The sequence below is a fragment of the Bacidia gigantensis genome, assembly GCF_019456465.1.
Source record: "Bacidia gigantensis strain McMullin 20006 chromosome Unknown contig_249, whole genome shotgun sequence".
Taxonomy (NCBI): domain Eukaryota; kingdom Fungi; phylum Ascomycota; class Lecanoromycetes; order Lecanorales; family Ramalinaceae; genus Bacidia; species Bacidia gigantensis.
In genome coordinates this window covers 312,408-331,895 of record NW_025408603.1, presented here as the reverse complement: position 1 = coordinate 331,895, position 19,488 = coordinate 312,408, and the positions used below count along the sequence as shown (strand labels likewise).

At 50.0% G+C, this 19,488-nt stretch overlaps 9 protein-coding genes across 9 annotated transcripts; 7 read left to right on the top strand and 2 right to left on the bottom strand.

Annotated features, from left to right (window-relative positions):
• Positions 1 to 1,043: 1,043 nt before the first annotated feature.
• KY384_006364 (uncharacterized protein) lies at positions 1,044 to 1,726 on the top strand (the record flags this gene model as incomplete). The annotated part of the gene is made up of 2 exons (XM_044814860.1): positions 1,044 to 1,137; positions 1,215 to 1,726. 2 exons carry the CDS (start codon positions 1,044 to 1,046, stop codon positions 1,724 to 1,726), a joined length of 606 nt encoding a protein of 201 aa, XP_044667960.1.
• A 144-nt stretch (positions 1,727 to 1,870) lies between these two features.
• On the top strand, positions 1,871 to 2,944 carry KY384_006363 (uncharacterized protein; the record flags this gene model as incomplete). The annotated part of the gene is made up of 1 exon (XM_044814859.1): positions 1,871 to 2,944. One exon carries the CDS (start codon positions 1,871 to 1,873, stop codon positions 2,942 to 2,944), a length of 1,074 nt encoding a protein of 357 aa, XP_044667959.1.
• Positions 2,945 to 4,087: 1,143 nt separating this feature from the next.
• On the top strand, positions 4,088 to 5,304 carry KY384_006362 (uncharacterized protein; the record flags this gene model as incomplete). Its single annotated transcript, XM_044814858.1, has 2 exons — positions 4,088 to 4,566; positions 4,620 to 5,304. 2 exons carry the CDS (start codon positions 4,088 to 4,090, stop codon positions 5,302 to 5,304), a joined length of 1,164 nt encoding a protein of 387 aa, XP_044667958.1.
• A 1,777-nt stretch (positions 5,305 to 7,081) lies between these two features.
• KY384_006361 (uncharacterized protein) lies at positions 7,082 to 7,777 on the top strand (the record flags this gene model as incomplete). Its single annotated transcript, XM_044814857.1, has 1 exon — positions 7,082 to 7,777. The coding sequence occupies one exon, from the start codon at positions 7,082 to 7,084 to the stop codon at positions 7,775 to 7,777; it is 696 nt and encodes a 231-aa protein (XP_044667957.1).
• A 1,846-nt stretch (positions 7,778 to 9,623) lies between these two features.
• KY384_006360 (uncharacterized protein) lies at positions 9,624 to 11,153 on the top strand (the record flags this gene model as incomplete). The annotated part of the gene is made up of 4 exons (XM_044814856.1): positions 9,624 to 9,812; positions 9,873 to 10,314; positions 10,368 to 10,771; positions 10,827 to 11,153. The coding sequence occupies 4 exons, from the start codon at positions 9,624 to 9,626 to the stop codon at positions 11,151 to 11,153; spliced, it is 1,362 nt and encodes a 453-aa protein (XP_044667956.1).
• A 671-nt stretch (positions 11,154 to 11,824) lies between these two features.
• KY384_006359 (uncharacterized protein) lies at positions 11,825 to 12,946 on the bottom strand (the record flags this gene model as incomplete). The annotated part of the gene is made up of 3 exons (XM_044814855.1): positions 11,825 to 11,920; positions 12,108 to 12,237; positions 12,300 to 12,946. 3 exons carry the CDS (start codon positions 12,944 to 12,946, stop codon positions 11,825 to 11,827), a joined length of 873 nt encoding a protein of 290 aa, XP_044667955.1.
• A 428-nt stretch (positions 12,947 to 13,374) lies between these two features.
• KY384_006358 (uncharacterized protein) lies at positions 13,375 to 15,192 on the top strand (the record flags this gene model as incomplete). Its single annotated transcript, XM_044814854.1, has 1 exon — positions 13,375 to 15,192. The coding sequence occupies one exon, from the start codon at positions 13,375 to 13,377 to the stop codon at positions 15,190 to 15,192; it is 1,818 nt and encodes a 605-aa protein (XP_044667954.1).
• A 230-nt stretch (positions 15,193 to 15,422) lies between these two features.
• KY384_006357 (uncharacterized protein) lies at positions 15,423 to 17,924 on the top strand (the record flags this gene model as incomplete). The annotated part of the gene is made up of 1 exon (XM_044814853.1): positions 15,423 to 17,924. One exon carries the CDS (start codon positions 15,423 to 15,425, stop codon positions 17,922 to 17,924), a length of 2,502 nt encoding a protein of 833 aa, XP_044667953.1.
• An 82-nt stretch (positions 17,925 to 18,006) lies between these two features.
• Positions 18,007 to 19,270, bottom strand: KY384_006356 (uncharacterized protein; the record flags this gene model as incomplete). Its single annotated transcript, XM_044814852.1, has 2 exons — positions 18,007 to 18,504; positions 18,563 to 19,270. The coding sequence occupies 2 exons, from the start codon at positions 19,268 to 19,270 to the stop codon at positions 18,007 to 18,009; spliced, it is 1,206 nt and encodes a 401-aa protein (XP_044667952.1).
• Positions 19,271 to 19,488: the final 218 nt, after the last annotated feature.

The following is a 19,488-nucleotide window of genomic DNA, read 5'->3' as shown; positions in this document are numbered from 1 at the left end:
GGGCGAGAAGAGGCTCACGAGCTCTCTCTGCTGTATCAAATGGTCTCTGCGCCCGTGAATGTAGTAATTTGGCCTTTGTTGTGACGCATTGTTTCATCATTTTCACAAGAAGTCGTCGCAAATCATCGCGACAAGACACATCATTTCAAATGCGCAAATTGAACTGAATATCCTCACTTAGTACAGGCTCCCCCTCAGATACTTGACTCCTTCAATAAACATAATTCAAGCGCACTTCAAGGTTTTTGGGGTGAGATGTTCGCAGAACAGGAACAAAGTCAGACGATGTGGCCAACACTTTCGCCTCCGCCAAGCTTTCGCGCTGGCCTCAGCAGTCTTCCATTGTGCGACAAGATACCAGAAAGACTAGATCCATCGACAACAAGTGTAATGGACGCATTTGTTTTGAATAAAAGTCTGACATCGATTCACACAACCAGGCTCTTACGTTGAGTGCCCTGTGACCTAAGTTCACCTTGGGAAAAAAAGAAAAAAAAGAGAAAAGAAATTATTGTTGAGGGATTTGAACCCCCAACCCCCTCTGGGAGATTCTCTCAGAGAACCTCTCAATGGGGGCTATTACGCTTCCCGCCGCAGCTATTATTTCGTCAATTCCATCACTCCTAGTCAGTCGTTGATACCGGGGGGACTCCCTAGAAGGGAGTCGCCGGCGTCGAGAGAAGACTGGCTAGGGTTAGTGATACCAGGCGTTGACCCCGGAGTGATTCCCAATGGGAGTGGCCGGAGTCGAAAGAAGACTGGCTGGGCTTTATATTGGCGAAGTGATTGAAACCACTGCGCCAAGAGGCCTCTGAAACTGCTTGAGAACTAAAAGTCGTTAAACCATTTATATACCTTGTTTCTATTCTTTCGCACCACATGCACTTTCGAATCCCGCCTGCCTACGCAAACTTGTTGTGATCATTTCTCGCGTTAAATTTACTACACTTTTACACGCATCTCTACCTGGTGCATTAACAACATTCATTCTATTAGCTCTATAAAAGTGAAGCAAATATCTCTGTATCTCTTTGCGTCTCAGAATGACTTGCGCAAGAAAGAAAGACGTCGTCGAGGGCCGTTCGCGAAACAAGTTCCGTAAAGATCTAAGACGTTTGGATGGGCGCAATACCGAAAGTAAGTCAGCATTATAGCGTTTGCGCCTTGCCAAACCATTCAGATAGGCAAGATATAGCAGCTGATAAATAGTTCAGCGCCAGAAATAGCCCTCTTGAAGATAAAGCAGCATAAGAATAGGTGTAGAAAGCACTTCGAAATGCTGCTTAAGGATGCTGCGCGCCAGATCAGCAACGATCTCAAGGTAGAACTCCGCCAGTTCTACAACAAAGCACGCCTCACAGAAGGCGATATGCAGCTGCCCGTGGCAACATTGAGCCAAGGTGCATGCAGATTGCACCAGGAATGTGTTGCGCATTTGGTGAATGTGGAGCAAGAAAAGCGTAATCAGCTTGGAGAGCGGGTGACGCAACAGAGAATCGCTAGATTTGGGACCGACCGACCGGGCAGATCTTACGGTAAGAAGGGCGGGAGGAGCCCCTCCGTGAGTAGTCACGGCAGGAGTGACAGTGGAACCCGAGAATCCGGGGTTCAGAAAATAGCAGTTGACGACGATGAGGGCGGAATCCCGCTAGACACGTCTTCAGAGCGGCAGGAGGAGGCCACGCAGACGGAAGAGATGACTCTTCCTCTGCGCTTCAAGGAATAACATGACGCGCTGCGTCTCAAGCATACCACGTGTTGATGCCGACATTGACACAGCACGGCCCGGTATGTGAGCCCTTACGCAAGACATCTCCACCTTCACTCCTGCACTTACCGACCTCATTTTCAAGAATCATCATCTACAGCAATGGATCATCCAGGAAAGAACGCTTCCTATCCAAACAACATTCCCGTCTACCACCATGCCTCCAATATTCGTCCTATCAATGATATATCCCTTTCCCAGAGTTTGCGTCATCGTCAACTTGATGAGCTATCTTTTCATTCAAGGCCAGCACATCTACCCCGCCAGCACAGCAAGCCTCTTACCCGACATACCACCCACGCACGTCCGGATACTACAAGACCTAGTAGAGCAGCATCTCTTGCCCCCTCTCATCCTCTCCGTCAAAACCGACGACACCGCCAACACGGCAACAACCTTCAGCAAAACCGTCTACGTGTCACGAAGCCTCCTCGACACTCTAAGATCAAGAAGAAGGCCAAAACTCAGCCATTGCCACTAATCAATTACGCCCATTTAGCCACCCTCTGGTCCTCTCGCTACCATGACTATCGCCGCTGGATCGCAGCTGCCATTCGCATGCGCCGACCCCCTGAGCTTTTCCTCCCCGTCACCCAGCCCGCCATGCCCATTTACGGCACTAACACCATCTCTCCTACTGCCTCTCCTGTCAATTATAGCACCGGATGTATTCTCGCTCCTCCTGTTGCAAAGGAACTCTTCGCCTACTTTGGCCGCAAGAAGTACGGTCCTCAACGCCAATGGAAAGAGCTCACATCCGCCGCAAAACAAGTACTGAAAGTCATCCAGGATCATCCAGATGGACTGGGCACAGATGCCGACTGGGCGGAACGGGTATGGATGGAAGGAAAAATGGGAAAAGTTATCTGCAGAGACGGAAAAGAGGGATGGGGAAAGCAGGTGGTCGATGAATTGAAGATCAAGAATGCGCTCGCGGTGGAGTGGTTGAGGAATCATGATAAGTGGATGGAGGTGTACAAAGAGAGAGAAGAACGGAATGAGGAGAGGCGGAAAAGGAGGGAAGAGAAAACTCGGCAGGGAGAAGGAAGTGTAAACGCCGAAGAAGGGCCAGAGCACTGGTATGTCGGAGAGGATGACTTAGAGAGTAACTGGGAGGAAATTCTCGATGCTTATGGTAAAGAAGATGACAATGGGGATGAGATGGAGCAGGACTGATATGTGCTTGCATATATTGGTGTTCTGCAGGCGAGAGGATTGGGTGGATTACATGTAATTTGACATCAGAAGTACTCTTTACTATCACATCATGCAAGACAGCTTGCATTATGTGTTGTAGACAAATATAACACAGAACACACTTCCTGATAAAAATTCACATGCAGCCTAGACTCCTTACTGGCCTATTTACAGCTTTGACGCATCTCGCGCGACGATTCCAAAAAGGGTTAGCGCATAAAGCGGCGGAGGCTTAGATCTCCTATCCCGGGGTCTGTCACCAAAACGGAGCTCTCACAGCATTCAGTGATAATTTGCATTTGCAGCTTCTATTCCCTCGCTAGAAGGCTTCATATGGAATCCCCCAGACCCAGTCATGTTCGTCCTACCAGGAGCCTAAATTCTTGCCGCAGAGTCAAATGCATAGAACGACAGCTGATATGCCACGCTCCACAATCCCATACGCAATTAGGCCTTTGTAAGCTGTGGCTTCGACCTCGCTTCATCACAAGACTTCCAATGGTTTCGATGCTCTTGCGTTCGCCTAGCTGAATTGACTTTTCAACCCTTACAAACCGAGCAGTGCTGACTCCCTTGTCGGAAGCTTCATCTGTGGCGCTCTGTATCTGCCTCATGAGCCCCAGAAACTCGATATTCCGCATCTCAACATGATTTTACGGCTCACGTAGGCCACGTTCGCGTTGTTTTACCTCAGTGTTTTCAACTCAGCTCTCATGCCATTTCCTCATTCGAAGCAAGCTCCGCAGACTGTCTCTGAGCAATGTCAGCATCGTCGGCGAATGTCATGAAGCATATTTCAATTATTTCACTATTTGCCATAAGAAGTTACTTTCTAGCTGAGGCGAAGTCAGACATGCACGTTCATTTCATTTGATGCCCTTCAACACGCTTGCGAATTAGCGAGTTAGACCATCATGAGTGAGCTCTATTTCAAATGTACCCAGTGTTAGAGTTGTGTATAAGTACATCCGTCCTTCCTCTTCTTGAAGATGCAATCTAGCACCAGTCCGTCCCTCGCCTCCTCCTACAACGTCCATCAAAAGCAAGTTCCATCTTTAGCACATGATGCATCAGTCACAGCGCGTCTTATTTGCAGGCATATCTGCGGTTCTTAATCAGATAATGAGTGTTTCTGCATTGCCTTCAGCATATTCAAACACCACGCAGCAGGTAGACTACAGCTTCAAGGACCTGCACCTGCCATATTATCCCCCAAATGCCGACTGTCAAGACTACATGATACCCGTCGCTGTGGTATGGGACAAACTCCAATTCAATGGTACCAAGTTTCAGAACGATTACGACCTCGAAGACTTCCTATCTGTGGCTACTACCAGAGAGCCAGGCCCAAATTACCCCAGCCCGCTTGGGCCCATCACCAAAGTCAACACAACATATCAGATTGCTGCGTCCTTCTGCAGTCCCAAGGTGTCATCACCGAAAGAAAAGACTGTGATCGTAGCCACCCATGGCATCGCGCTGGCTAGACAGCACTGGAACTCCGCCTACCGACCAGACGACTACAATTTTGTACAGCACGCAGTCTCTAAAGGTTACTCAGTCTTCTTCTACGACCGTGTAGGATGCGGAGCATCCCAGAAGTAAGCCCTCCCTCGCTTCTCAAAACAACCGGACTAATCCATCGACCACATAGAATCTCTGGCTACGAAGCGCAAATTAATACCGCAATCTCCGTGCTCCAATCCCTTACTCGTCTTGTCAAGTCGGGCGCCTATACCGGCCGCATCGGCGTCCCCAGCAAAGTCGCCTTGATGGGCTTCTCTTTCGGCTCTTACACCACCCATGGCGCAGTCTCCCTATCTCCAGACCTCGCCGACGCCGTCATTCTTACCGCCATCGGCTTCAACAAAACCGGTCTCAATGTCAATGGTCTGGTACGGAGCTACGCGAACCGAATCGCCGCCCAGCAGTCCCCCGCCACCTACGGCGATAGGGACACTGGCTATCTAACCTGGGTCGACAAATACGCACAAATTATGAATTACTTAAAAGCCCCCAACTACGACACCACAGCCATCGAGTACGCCGAGGCAGGCAAGGAGCCATACGCAGTGACTGAGTTTTTGACGCTATTGAGCGGCCCGCAGAATGTCGATGGCTACAAAGGCCCAGCGCTGCATCTAACGGGCGAAGACGATTACATCTTCTGCGACGGTTACTGTCCTGGTATCTTCGAGGAACCAGCTAAGACGATATATAAGAATGCAAAATTAGAGCTCGCGTTGCATCCGGGTGCGAGCCATAACTTGAATTTCCACAAGAATGCCACCGGCGCGTATGAGGTGATCACGGGGTTTTTGGAAAGGAGTGGCTTGTGAGGTAGGAGATGAAATGGTACGAGAAGGCTACTTCAATTCAAAGACCAAAAACTATGGATCAGGTACTCGGAGGAAAGAAATGGAGACAAACGAGGGGCTTCCAGCGGTGCTTTTATTTTTGACATTCCTTAATCTTCGTGCTGTGATTTACTATTCCTTCTGTTTCATTGCGTTTCTCTATATAGTAAGGTACGTCATCATAAGTACATAGACTGAATAATCTTCCATCCCAACCTTGTCTTGACCCGAGTCTGCATCATAAAGAGAAAGAGAAGGCTCGAAATCATGTTGTGCCTGTTCACATGGTCTTCTAAATGGCAACATTACATTGAACAATCACCTCAGCTCACTTAATCGCAAGTATAAGCTTCTTCCCTCGCCTTATAGCAAAGCTTGCGAGCACAATATGCATCTCGTCCGATGCTTCCGCTTCCGGCTAGCGTATATTCGTAGCGTGGTGCGGCTGACTACCATTGCTGATTGCATGACTTCAAGCCACCTCAGCAATCGGCATCACCGAGCTCAAGGCTACCGAGGTATATCACTTATCGGACCGTTGAGAGTCTCTAGTGGCTGAATGGAGAATCACAGCTGTGCGATTGTGCGCTCTCAATTCCAAATCATGGTGGCAGATAAGAACAGGCGAAGAGTGCCAGCATTTTGTCTTTGAGTTGTAGACATCTTGCTCAGTTTTCTGTTCTCCAGATCAGTTGTATGATTTGAACGCGTGTCTTTCAGTGTGAATCTGTATAAAGAATGGTCGCTGTTCCAGGTCGTAGCAAAGGATGCCACACATGTCGCAAGCGCCGTATCAAATGTGGTAAGTACAAAACTCTGCAGTATGCGGGGTCCAAAACCAAGCTGTCGAATAACATCTGAGGGTTATGCAGACGAGGCCAAGCCATCGTGCCAACGCTGCAACAAATCCGGCTACACTTGTAGCGGGTACAATAGACCGCTTGAGTTCAGGCATACAACAGCTGCATCGCTATCCGGAGTCAACAGTACCCAATTGCTGAAAGTGACAGCTACCTCCCCGCATGACGAGCCCACCCTTGCTGTATGCCGAAAGCAAATCGATTCGCCGCCGAAGGAGCTCAGCCTGGTCGCTTTTCGGGATGACATCTGCCAATCGTTCTTGTTTAGTAATTTCGTGTGGCGTACGTACGGAGATCCATGGCTAGAGATAGCGGCAAAGGGCGAGATGGGTGTGTTGCCATTCAATGCTTGCCAAGCGCTTGCACTAAGCAATTTTGGCTGTTCGCACTATGATGGTGCAACGAAACTTGAGGGTGACATCGTATATGGAAGCTTGATGAAGAAAGTCGCTCTTCAATTACCAGATGTCTCAAGGCCAGGTTTCGAGCGCCTGATACTCCCGATCCTTATCATGTTAATCCATGCTGTAAGGAGCCATGACTCGATAGTCACCCTGATCTGACCTAAGTGGACTGACTTGTCCATTCTAGTCTTCCCAAGCCGATCGGCAAGGCGCCATATCGCATCTTACGGGGTTAACCCAATTGCTCCTTGTATGCGGGCCGCAGCGTTTCCAATCAGGATGCCTTCGGCAAGTTTTTGAGTCCTGTCGCGCCACACTGGTACCTGTCATTCTCTCCATAAGACATCCAGAACCGTACGCTAATCCAAGGATGGATAGCTTACAACTAGCCTCATCACGCGCAAGCGAAGCTTTCTGGAGCAAGAAAGTTGGCGAACTATTCCCTGGACCCTCGATTCTTCAGCACAAAATTCCCAAAGCCGCCTTGTCAGCATCATGATCTTTGTCCCAGGTTTCTTAGAGGACGACGCCAAATTGGACCAAGACGTCAGCATCGAAGCATGCAAAGCGCTTTGGCAACGTATCGTCGCTCAACTAGACCTGCTTTTCACGTGGCGCTGGCAATGGCACCATCAAAATCCCCAAGTGGTGGAGGAGAACATCATCAAAGATAATCGCAGACAGAAGCTGGCTCTCCATTTCACCAGCCTACTTCACGCCGTCGACATTCTCACCTACGACTCGGCCCTCATCTGGCTCCTCGGTCTCCTCTGGAAGCTCAACCCCTGCCTCGCCCCACTCGCTGTGGAGGATTCAGCTTCGCGTACAAAACTATCCATTCTCTCCCCATCGTCCGAGAACCCCAACTGCCTCCACCTACCCGGTTCGGCGACCAAGCTCAAAGAGGTGGCAATAGAGATCTACCACGTTTTCGACTTCCAAATGCGGAATATCCGGGGCCACCGCGTATCTTCCCTCTTCTTCCTGATGCCTATTGGGTTAGCGTGGAGTGTATTGCAAGGGGATGAGAAATGGAGAAGCAGTATCACGGAGACTTTGGCTCTCAGTCGGGTGACGAAGGGGTACCAGGCGGGGCAGAATCCGATCATTCGGGGAGGGGATGGAGGGGAAGAGGTGGTGGAGAGGAACGCGTTTGGATTTGGGGCTTACGCTGTCCCCAGGGTAGTTTGACAGCGCGTGTAGTCCTTCACTAAGCCCAATTTGTACCCATTGACAGAGCGAGCAAGAACAACATGTCAGGTCACCATTGCAACAACCGACGCAGCATGAGCCGGCGATAGGCTTTCAGAGACCCAGTGACCACTATAGAGGATTCGACGGTCCACATTGAGACACACTCAGAAACTCAAACAGCGATAGCTTCCTTGAACTTCATCTCGTCACTAAATGTTAGTCATTGAAAAAGGAGACTCCGCCCGGAGATGTTCGGCGATGCCTCACCCCTGCCAAGTCGGAAATTAAGGCTGCTAGATCGCTAGCTCACTAGCTTCGAATCTTGATTGTGATCAACAGCCAGGATATCACTTGCATGCAGGATGAAAGGCAGGTTGAGCCGGAGCAAGAGATTTGAAAAGCAGACGGTGGAGCTTCCGATAAAGACGCAATTTCCGTTTGTCTCGCAGCGAGTTGTGCATCTCAAAAGTCAAATGGTTTTGCGCAGTAGCAGAACGCCCGCCGGAAGTCAGATATGAAGCATCGATTAGAGTTGAGACATGGGGTAAGCAACAGGGAGATCTGCGGGCTATAAAGGCGCTGGTGAATCCTCTTCGCGGCTGGAAGCACGGACGCAGAAGTTCCCACTATCTGCGGGATGGACGCTGTCGCGTAAGAATGTCCAGCATATGTTGAAGCAGCAATCCGAGTCAGCAAGTAGTGAGTTCGCAACCTCCAACGGCGGCGCGGGGTTGAACTCAGGAGAGCTCTCCAGGGTCCAAGGCACCGACCATGTTGCGATTTCCACCTACGCTCCCAATCATAATCTCTTTCTTGGGCTCTTCGTCCAATGATGGGATCGAGATGCCAGATTGCACACCCACTAAAGCGGTACCGGCAAGATCGCCCGCCCTCTAGTTCTAGCTCGACTGGTGCGCCACGAGAGCCCAAGGAACGACAAGGAAGCTCAGCTTACCTTCGTGCACGCCACCAAGCGATGGGCCGCCTTTTCCACGTTAATCCTCCGATCTTGTCTTGACCTCAACCTCACATCCCACCCTCACTCTGCATGCTGACGAGGTCATGCTGCATGCTGCATGCTGCATGCTACCTCTTGCTGAACCACACATGACCCTGTCTCAGGCACGAACCAGGGGAGTTCGACAAATCAATGGGTCGCGTGGGAACCTCGCACTGCGCTTCATCAGCCTGCATTCTTTGCTTTGGATCCCTAGCACTGTGCCGCATCATGATCTAAGATTTTGCTAGTACACCATCTGGCGTTGCATCTAATCCCAAGACCCCTGCGGTGGCGAGTGCTCATTCGACGCTTGTACCTGACCGTCGTTGTGTCAGGCGGTATGTTTTTCCTCATCGAGATCTTCCAAGCGTCTTAGCACTGTTGTGACGGCGGAATAACAATCATGGATGTCGCAAAAGGGGCACACATACGTGCCTTGTGCTGTGTGTGTAAGATCTTTATCTTCCAAGCTCCACCCGAGTCTGATGCCCCCTGAAGCATTTTCATTTCACTTTCGGTCTACGATAGACTCTTTCCCTAGTCTCTTGAGTCGTGACAAATTCATGTACAAGCCTGTCACCGGGCGAGTAGTGGGAGCAAGAACTCAATCGGGGTGTTAGATCATCCAAGAGTCTGGAATCCACGCGGAAGGTGGGACCGTGCGTGAACCTTCCGAGCCTGAACATTCAACACTCATCATCCATTATTCTTCGGTCCTCCTACGCATCCCTACTTTCTTCAACTCTCATTCATTTTTGATTATTTCCTACAACTCTTGCCTATCCTCAGGCGTCCATTCTTTGATTCATCCAGTAATTCAAAGCTACCGCTCTTCGACTCGCAATGGTCTACTCACTCGGTTATCGTCGACCTCCTCACGTCACGGCCGACTCAGCCCGTGCGTCACTCTACGGGGATGAGAAACCAAAATCCGTCGGCGAGTCCACAATTGGCTCGCAGGGCTCTGGTGTCATTTCTGGCATTCCAGAGGCATTGTCGTTCGATCGTATCATCTCAGGCGGTACTTGCCCAGTGAGTGTTTACGCCTCCTGAATTCCAACAAGCGCCAATGGAACTGACAGTGGCATCCAGCCATGCACGACTCGAGATTTCATGAACTATCTCATCTACATCGAGCATGCGGCTGAGAACCTACAATTCTTCCTTTGGTACAAGGATTACGCTAAACGTTTCACTTCTCTGCCTTCGAGCGAGCAATCTCTGGCCCCTATGTGGACTGAGGACGAGACCGAGAACAAGGAGCACAAGCCAAAGCAGAACATCAGCCCGGAGACCGCCGCTGTATTCAAAGGAACCGACTTCGCCCCCGTGACAAGCGTGAATGAGGTTGGCAAGAACCCCTTCAACACACCACCACGGACACCTAGGGGTGACAATGAGAGCATGGCTGCTTCGGAAGCGGCCTGGAGCGAGGGGGCTTCGACATTGAATGTGAGCCGGACTACCGGTCAGCAGTCTCATCACAAACAAGCGGCGGACGCCTTTGAGACGGCCGACTTGAAGTGGCAGCCATGTAAGTGTACTCGAGCTACTGCTTCTTCGAAAGGTATATTGATGAATCACCAGTCACAATTCAGCCATTCCGAGAAGAGATCGCCCGCATCATCGCCAGCTACGTTGCAGATGGAGGACCACGACAGCTCAATCTTTCGTCCAAAGAACGTCAGGCTTTGCTGCACGCTCTCACCAACACGACCCATCCTTCCGCCTTCCGAAAAGTTGTTCACACTGTCGAATGGTCACTTCGCCACCAAGCTCATCCTAACTTCATTCGGTGGACCATCTGCAATGGTAATCGGCCTCGTGTCGTCTTTGCTCGGGGACTTGGTGTTGCCACAATTTCACTAGGTATCATTGCAGCCATCATCATCATTCTGAGTGGTGCTGGACGGGCGTGGAGAGCGTTTACCGCAATTTTGTTCGTCATTGGTATCGCAACTCTCATTGCAGCTTGGAAAGGGATGTGTGTGGTAGGTCGACAGTCCTATTGAATTCTCAACCGACACAGAGACTGATAATTGACAGGTTCTCCACGGTATGCATCATCGCCATCTCCGCCCATGGGAGTTGTTCGCTAGCCCAGATGATGAATCATCTACTTCCTACGATATGTCCCAGTCTTCCTTTGACACTCTCGGCACCTCCAATAGCTACGAAGACGAGCCATGGGTCGCCCGGTACGACAAGCGCAACCTTGTCCGCAAGGTCTTCGACCGCGAAGTCTGGATTCAAGAACCTGCTCTCCGCCAGATCCAGGACACCATCTTCCTGCAAGCTATGGGTGGAGCACTCCTGATCTCTGCGGTCTGTGTCGGCATCTTCGTCGCTATCCCGGGGGTCAACTTGTTCTAAACTTGACGCATGTAAACGTCACCTTCTCGATTTGCCATTCTTGAGGTCGACAGACGACCAAATCATCTTCACCTCACCCGAAGACCTTCATTCGCTTCTTGCACATATATTGCTTCTCCTCGAAGAAGAACAAATTTTACCTTGAACATTGGATCTAGCTTTTTGCAGCCAGCTTTACAGACTGCGCTGATAGAATCCACTGAGATTCCTACGACTAAAGAATAATTGGCGCTGGACTGGAAGGCTTGAAACAGAGGATGGAGTACCCAAGAGTTGAGATACCTATTTCGGACCTTTGTGCCTGGAGTTTGCTGGATTTGCTATTGGAATACAAAATTCACGGAGTTTTAGAAAAGAGAAGAGGTTACTGGACATTAATGTAATTGAAATCCTCAGCTGTAGACAATTTGCTGGCTCTAGATGAGTCAAGCATGGTATGGGCAACCCTCATTCATCAAAGTTCGCTCAATCGCTTCTCTAGCCCTCCATAAATCGTCTACATGCCCTGACTATCTTCAGTGCACGCTCATGGTTCTCATATGATAGAACATTGCACGCCAAATCCACACTCGGTATCTTCGACCCACAAGGTAGCTTGCACGTCACTCCTCCCATCCCTTAGTTTTTCGGCTTCAGAACTTTGCAACAATCGTCCTCTTGCTCCCCGCCAGTCATTTGTTGTAGTAATGCGCCATTTCCAACCCGGCTCGCTTGTACCCGCATTTCACGTAGAATCCTTCGTTGGCTTCGGAGCAGTCGAGGATCGTCTGTTTAGATCATGAACGAATTAGCTTGTTCACCTTTGGTGTGATCTTGTTCTGATCTTTGGGGAAAGGGGGGCCTCTCTTTGCTGGTGGGGCTCTTTCCGAGCTCGCTTCTCGTTACATCTATAGATCTCATGTCTTGGAGGAGGGGTTGGGAAAGGGGTGGGGGAAAAGAGTTGGGGCAACATACCTTGTAACATCCAACCTCCTTCGCGACCGCATCCAGCGCTTCGATTATCCGTAATCCTAGCTTCTTGCCCTGCTGGTCTTTGCTCACTACTATGTCTTCGATGTGTCCGACTAGGCCGAGATTGTGTATGCTGTTTTGTTTCTATCGTTAACGCTGCCTCATCCCCGCCATTAAGCTAGTTAGGACACATACAATTTCCTCTCCACCACCACAGCCCCAGTCCCCACAACCCTCCCCTCCCCATCCAAAATCACAATCACAAAATACTCCCCCCTCTTTCCCCCTTCGCTACCAGCCTTCTTCCACAACCCTCCACCTCCGCCCCTATCCCCTTTCTCCTCTGGCTCCGCGCCTCCGTCAGGAAATCCATCGTCATTCCGTCTCTTCATCCAGCTCCATCTTGCCAACCACGCCGCTTCACTGATTTCTCCCACAGACGTGAGGTTCTTGAGCACGTCCAGGTGGCCCTTGCTGTAGTCTGAGGGCTGCAGGGGCCGCATTGTGTATTTTTCTGGGAGTTGCTTAATTACAGCTGAGGGTAGGAGGGAGGGCGGGAAGAGGGTGGTGGAGGGTTTGTAGCCGCCTGGGACGCCATTGGCGGTTGATGGCGCAGAGGCAGGTGGGTGGGAGGGCGCAGAGGTGGGATTGGAGGGTGGTGTTGGCGAGGTGGATTCAGGGATCGATTCATTCTTCAGCGAGGAGGAGGCGTGGTGCGTGTGCTGCACTCGTGGTTTCACGGGATGGGTGGGGATTGGAGGGTGAGTGGCTGTGTCGCGCCGTTTGGGGCGTGAAGGGGTGAAGTCGATGTGGCCACCTGTTTCGGGGGTCCAGAGGGGCATTTTGAGATTGTATGGAGGAGAAGGAGATGGGGGCGGTTGGTTGGCAGGTTGATGCGGTAAAGGTGGATGTGGGCTGCGGGTTGTCGCGGATTCGATGCTCGAGGGTTGAGTAGGTCGCAATGCTTGCTGGAGCTGCAGCGCAATTGAGAGGTCTGTCAATGGCTCGATGGAGAGGTCGAGCGATTGTCGCTACTGAGTTGACAGCTGTGGTATTTGGCGCCAATTGTTTCCTCTGGAGGATGGAATGACGGGGAGCGGCAGTCAGGGCAGACTCTTGGCGCTGCACAAATTGATTTCCGGGGAAGCTTCCGGGCTGCTTTTAGTGGCTTTAGGCTGGAAAGGTGATGCAGGAGTGTGATGACTTCCCCAGTTTTGGCAGGCTTATGCACGTCGCCATCTACTAAGATAACGTAGTACGACCAGACGCTATGCCGGGAAAATTGATTGAGGCGAAGGATTTAACGGTATCTTCTCATCCTCATGAACAGTTGAAGCAACTTCTTCAGCTGCCCCACGAGTCCTGGCTGCCCATCCTCCAACATCCGTGTGACTTTGATCCTACCGTCTTCGAAAGTGTTTCTCTCAATCTGCTGAAGAATCCAAATATCAATTCAAGCTTGCTTTTTCGTGCTGACATTCTCTACGACAGCAAAGATGATGAAGCCACAGATGATTCACTATCACGGGAAGAGAAGAGACAAGCATTGGAAGCATATAAGATATTGGATGGAGGATTCCATGGCTTTGAGTTGGGAAGGACACTTCTTCGGAGAATGATACCTCGCAATCCGCAGTTGGACAAGCCCATGCTTCAGACATGTGTATTCCTCAAATCGACACCAGCTTCACATGCAGAAAGAACCCTCGTTGTATACATCCCTCATGCTTCTTCCATTGACGAGATACCGTGGTATCATCCGCGCGTTCAAGCACTTGCGTACATGCACGATTGGTCTCACTCGACGCAAAAAGATCGCTCAGGCTCTGTCTCACTTCACTTTCGTCTTTATTCTTTTGAGACCTTACCTCTTTCCTCACGTCTTCAGCGGACTGCCCAACATCTCCTCTCTACAGTCCACAAGCATGGACAGGGTCTCTTGGCCGGCTACCAGAAACAAGTGAATCATGACCAGATCATCTCGCAACAGCGAGTGCAGGATAAGTATTCTGAATTGAAGAAGACGCATGCCAAGAGACTTTGTGACAATTGGGTTGAGCAGACAGAGCCTAGCAAACATGTGTTTGAGGATCTCGGGATCGCAGCGTTCTTGATTGAGCTGTGGAAAGACACGTATACTTCAGATGATGACTGGCTGAAGATTGATGATCATGCTAGCAAAAGCCAAAAGCCAGTATTTCCCGGCTTTGTCGACATCGGCTGCGGCAACGGCGTCCTGGTTGACATTCTCATCCGAGAAGGATACTCTGGCTGGGGATTTGATGCCCGAAAACGGAAGACGTGGGCCACGTTTGATTCCCGTATCCGAAAGAATCTGAAAGAGCTGATTCTCGTTCCTAAGCCATTCACGCACAATTCACCGCAGATGAGACCTGCCGATCAGGCTGACGGCCACCAAGCTTCACACAGGTGGTCCATTTCCTCAGCGCTGAAGCACTGTAAGTCTGCAGATACACCAGCGTATCATGACGGTATATTCCCCATTGGCACTTTCATCATCTCCAATCATGCAGATGAGCTCACTCCTTGGACGCCACTGTTGGCTTCACTCTCATCCTCACCCTTCCTTTGCATCCCCTGCTGCTCACATAATCTTTCTGGCCAGCGCTTCCGCGCTCCTTCTGTCTTCAATGGCAACTCAGCTGATGGTCTTGCTCCATTATACTTTGCGGATCAGGTCAAGAGGGGTAAAGGTGTCCCCATCGTCACTGCTCATACCGACAACGAGGAGATGTATGCACCAAATCAAGCAGCTGAGCAAGGCGACTTAAAGGCGCTTAAGGCTTCGGAGAGGAAGAAGCAGCCTTCGGCCTACGCAAGCCTTTGCGACTGGGTGACTGAGCTTTCGATGCGAGTTGGGTATGATGTTGAGAAGGAGATGCTGAGGCTGCCTAGCACTAGGAATCTGGGTATTGTTGGAAGGCATCCGCGAGAGGGCTTCAAGGGCTTGACGCTAGAAGCTAAGATGGAGCGTGTCATACAGATAGTCAAGGAGGAGAAAGCAGATGGCAAAGTATGGATGGATCGTGCACACGGCTTGGTCAAAGGGCAAGGACCGATGCATTGAAATGCCTCGAGCATACGCCCCCGGATCAGCACTTCCCTTTGGCATTCAAAGCAGCCTAGCTCTAATCGAGTAGACTGACACTTCGGAGCAACGGCAAATGTCCCGATTGTCTTTGTTAAGGATAATTGCAACACTGTTCCTTCTTCTGTGTTGTAATCACAATACTCATTCCTCTCTACCTCACCCGCATCCACGGCATCCTCAAACAACTCACAACTAGTCTGGTAGCTATGGCAGGGGAGGAGCGGCTGAAAAGGGTCGTAAAACAACTGAAGGACGATCCTCACTCCGATCACTTGTTTCACGTGCTGAAGGAAGCTGGGATTTTCGATGAAGATGGAGTGCGACCGATCGACACTATCACACCCCAAGAGCTGCAGAGTCAAATCAAGGCTCTCGTGTGTTCGATATTCGACGACTGGGAAGACCTCAGAAAATATGTCCATCAACATGGGTTGAAATTGGAAAAGAGGTGGTCCGGAAAGAATAGCGACAAGCGCAAAAAGATCCTCTTGAATGCCTTTGGACCGGAAATCTCGAACAATCATCGGCCCGATCTCGACGCCCTGAAAGAGATGCAATACGACTTCCACATAGAAAAGACCAGCATGTTGCCCAAAAGAAAAGAGGTGCCTTCGAAGACTCTCATGCCGAGTTTTGGTGACCAACAGCTGATAGCATCTGAGGATGCCATGATGCTACCCCAAATCAACTTAGAAGACTTGGTTAAAAGGGAAACGCTTCTACTGCTAATGGATGCTCGTAGTCAAGCCGCACCTTCACGTTTTGTTCTCGAAGATAGGGAAACAATGAAGATCGGGAAGCAGCTTAAGTCTTTGAAAGATGAGCAGCTTAGTGGGGTTTTGATCAGTCTGATCGGTCAAGAGACTCGTTCAACTTATGGAACCATGTTGCCTTTTCAAGCTTTATCCTCAGGCTCTCAAACTTTGATCATGCCGGGAGATGCACTTTTGGTTTTGAAATCACAAGCTCGACTTTTGGGGTTTCTGATCAATTGCTGTCGTACGATTCTCCATGATCAAATCCTTGAGGAGACAATGTCGCCACCGATTCCGATGAACATAAAGCCTATGATTGATGATGAAGAGCCTGAGGACCTTGCTCTTCGGCTTCTATTCGCTCCATACAGGCTTCCTAAGGCGTCCGATTTCGCGCGCATCCAAACACTCGTGAGCGCTAAATGCGCCGAATTACAGGATCATCTTTGGGCGCTTCATGAGGACCCAGGATATGTGTATGAGGTCTTGCAAGAATGTAGTGATTGCCAATATGAGAGTCTCGCCTGGACAGGGAGTGGTATCAATCCACTCCTAAGTCAACAAGGTCATTGGAATGAAGTCATTACGCAGGTTCTGCGATTCGCTTACATTCACTCAACAAGCTGGGTCAGCCTTCGCGACGATCTACAACAACTTGAAATTTTATCGCAATACCACAGCGACCAGATCAAATCTGGTCAGGACATGCCTAAGGAATACGAAGACCTTCTCGGTTCTATCCAATACCGCTTTGCTGACAAAGAAGCGAACTTCAGCAAAGCGCTGCTTTCGATTATCGCAGCTGCTAGAGCTTTTCGGCATAGCTTCAGCTTTCAAAGATCAAATACGAAAGGTGCTCAATGGCGTCTTACTACTGTGTTTGATAAGAGGGATCATTTGTGGTGGCTTTTGTCAAACCTGTCCAATCCCGATAGTGTGAAGTTTTGGATTCTGCCCGACTTGATCAACGAGGTTGAGAGATTGACCTCGACTGATCCAAATGAGCGGGAACGTCTGTCTCCCCAACTTGCTAGATGGTATTCGGAATTGTCTGTTGTCACCGAGCTGGCGTGCCACTTGTGCCGTCTTCCTGGTGGAAGTGGTTTTTTGTCCTCCGCAGCCACGCGCATCGCCGCAACTAAGTCTCAGGAGAGATCAAGACCAATAATGGCTGTACGCCAACTACTATCACAGGACATGGGCGTCGCTGACTACGGTGCGAATATGACACGTTTTCCCTATCCTGCCGAGAAAAAGCGCAATACAGCGACGTCCCTGCAGATGCGCGCGGCAGAGCAAAATCTGGACCTCTTCTGGCAGAAGATCGACAGTCATTTCCTCAAACATACTGGCAGAACCTTACATGAGCAAGCCCCCTTGCATAGTATAATCGAACCAAGACAATTGAGGAGAACTCCTGTGTGGAAAGAACCGGAATTTCGGAGACCAAGACCCCAGAGAAAGGCCGACGAAGACCCTCTCCAGGCGCTTGCAATGCTCGAGTTGCGAACGGAGCGCACAATGAACGGCACTTCTCAGCCTATTGCGCGAGAAAAGCTCAAAGCCCGGGCTTTGACAGTCGGAGAAATGCCACCTGAAATCTCGAAGGCTACGGAACCGCCTACGCAAGAAGCTGCTATCCCACGTGTTAAGCTAAACAAACGCGGTCTCCAAGCGTTTGCGACCCTTTTCTATATCCAGCATGGCGAAAGCCTGGCAAGAGAGCTGCGATGGACTGAATTCTTGTTCGCAATGACTGCGGCAGGTTTCAGCAACCAAAAATTGTACGGATCGGCTTGGTTATTCGAACGGAATGAAGGCAATCCACGAAAAAGTATCATATTTCATGAGCCACATAAAGATCCTAAGATACCGCGAAACATTTGTCGCCGAATGGCTGGCCGCCTGGAACGGGCGTTTGGCTGGACTAGAAATGTATTCGTCGAAACGTAGGCTTAGACAAGATTCACGGCCCAAACGAAAGGTACGCCCATGCACGGCTTGGAGCTTGGGAGGCGCACCATGATATGGCTTTTCAACATTGACAATCTCCATCCAAGCTCATAAGATCCATGAGAATGACGTCTGCCTTGCCGGTATAACTTTCAATTCCACTATGACGACCGTTACGAACTTCAACTTGTCTTTTTAAACCCTCGGCTTTTTTAAGCATTTGTCTTTCAGCTGGATCAGAGACTCGTAAAACGCCCTTAGAGGAGGCCAGTAATGATTCAAACCTACGTCTTCTCTCAGCGTTAGTCCCGAATCGTTCATTAGCGATCTGCACCAAAATTCGTAGATACGTTTCATCAACGAGGCTTCGGATGGTCTCCTGCTCAATCTCATCTTCTCCGACGTATGCAACCAAAGATTCGAATGCTAACCCGGAAGTCCTTAGAGCGACCATGGGAAATGCATTCTCATCATTTAGATTTTTGAGGCTCTGGACACCGCTCTCTCGAAATCCAGCATTAATGGCAGAGCTTAAGATATGCTGTGCATGGTGCAGAGAAGCACACATTACGTGGAGGATCTACGTGAATATGCATTAGTTTATGACTTTGATGACGGATTTTATTGATTCTACGGACCATAGGCTCGAATTGAAATCTCACTAATCTTCTCTCTTCCATATTTTCATCCAATCCCTCTTTTTTATCACTCCGGTCTAATTCTGGTAGACCAAGCAATTGAGCCAGGTTACCTTCGATCTTCTCTTTGCTTAATGCCTCGTGGGAGACGAAGAGCCAGCGCCCGCCATTGCCTTTGCCTCCAGGCACTCCCTTCCTTTCCTTACTCAAACCCTTCTTATCCGCCTTGCCATTAATGTCCTGGCCACGTTCAGTATCCACTGGAACACCTTCTATGTCCACACCACTGCCATTTCCATGCTGCACTAAAGTCGAATTTTGTTCAGGACGACTTTGATGCCTATCCTCCTTCCCACTCGTTTCCAGATATCCATCAGTGCTCTTCTCATCCACCCTGTCGTTCTCGCTCTCCGGCTTCTGGCTTTCTCTCACTTCATTTCTTCCATTCCTCAACTTCCGCCCGCTCTTCTTCCCAGTCCCTTTCCTGCCCTCGACAAATACACTGATCCGTCCAGCACAGCTACTAGTCGTCACCAGCCCCTCAATAGCATTGATCCTATCTATCAATCCGACTATCCCAGCATCAACAGAGCCTTTGGGGGACGCGTCCGTATAGGTCTCAGCTGGAGTGGAGAGGTGGGAGAGGATGGCGGATTTGCGGGTGTGGAAGAGGGCGGGTATTGGAGGAAGGGAATGGGGCGGTGGCATGGTAGTAAAGATGGGGGAATAAGGAAGAGAGGTGTTTAAAGGAGAGAAATTGAAACTGATTTGGAGGTATTGGGATTGATACGGTGATGACAGAATGCAGCGTCCTCACCGTAGTAAAATCTGCCTCTTCTCGCTCTGAAGCAAGTCAATTTGGCAACACGGACCTCACGGGACATGGTGACCTAACGATCAGTAAACACTCTCGCTTCGTTTGCGGT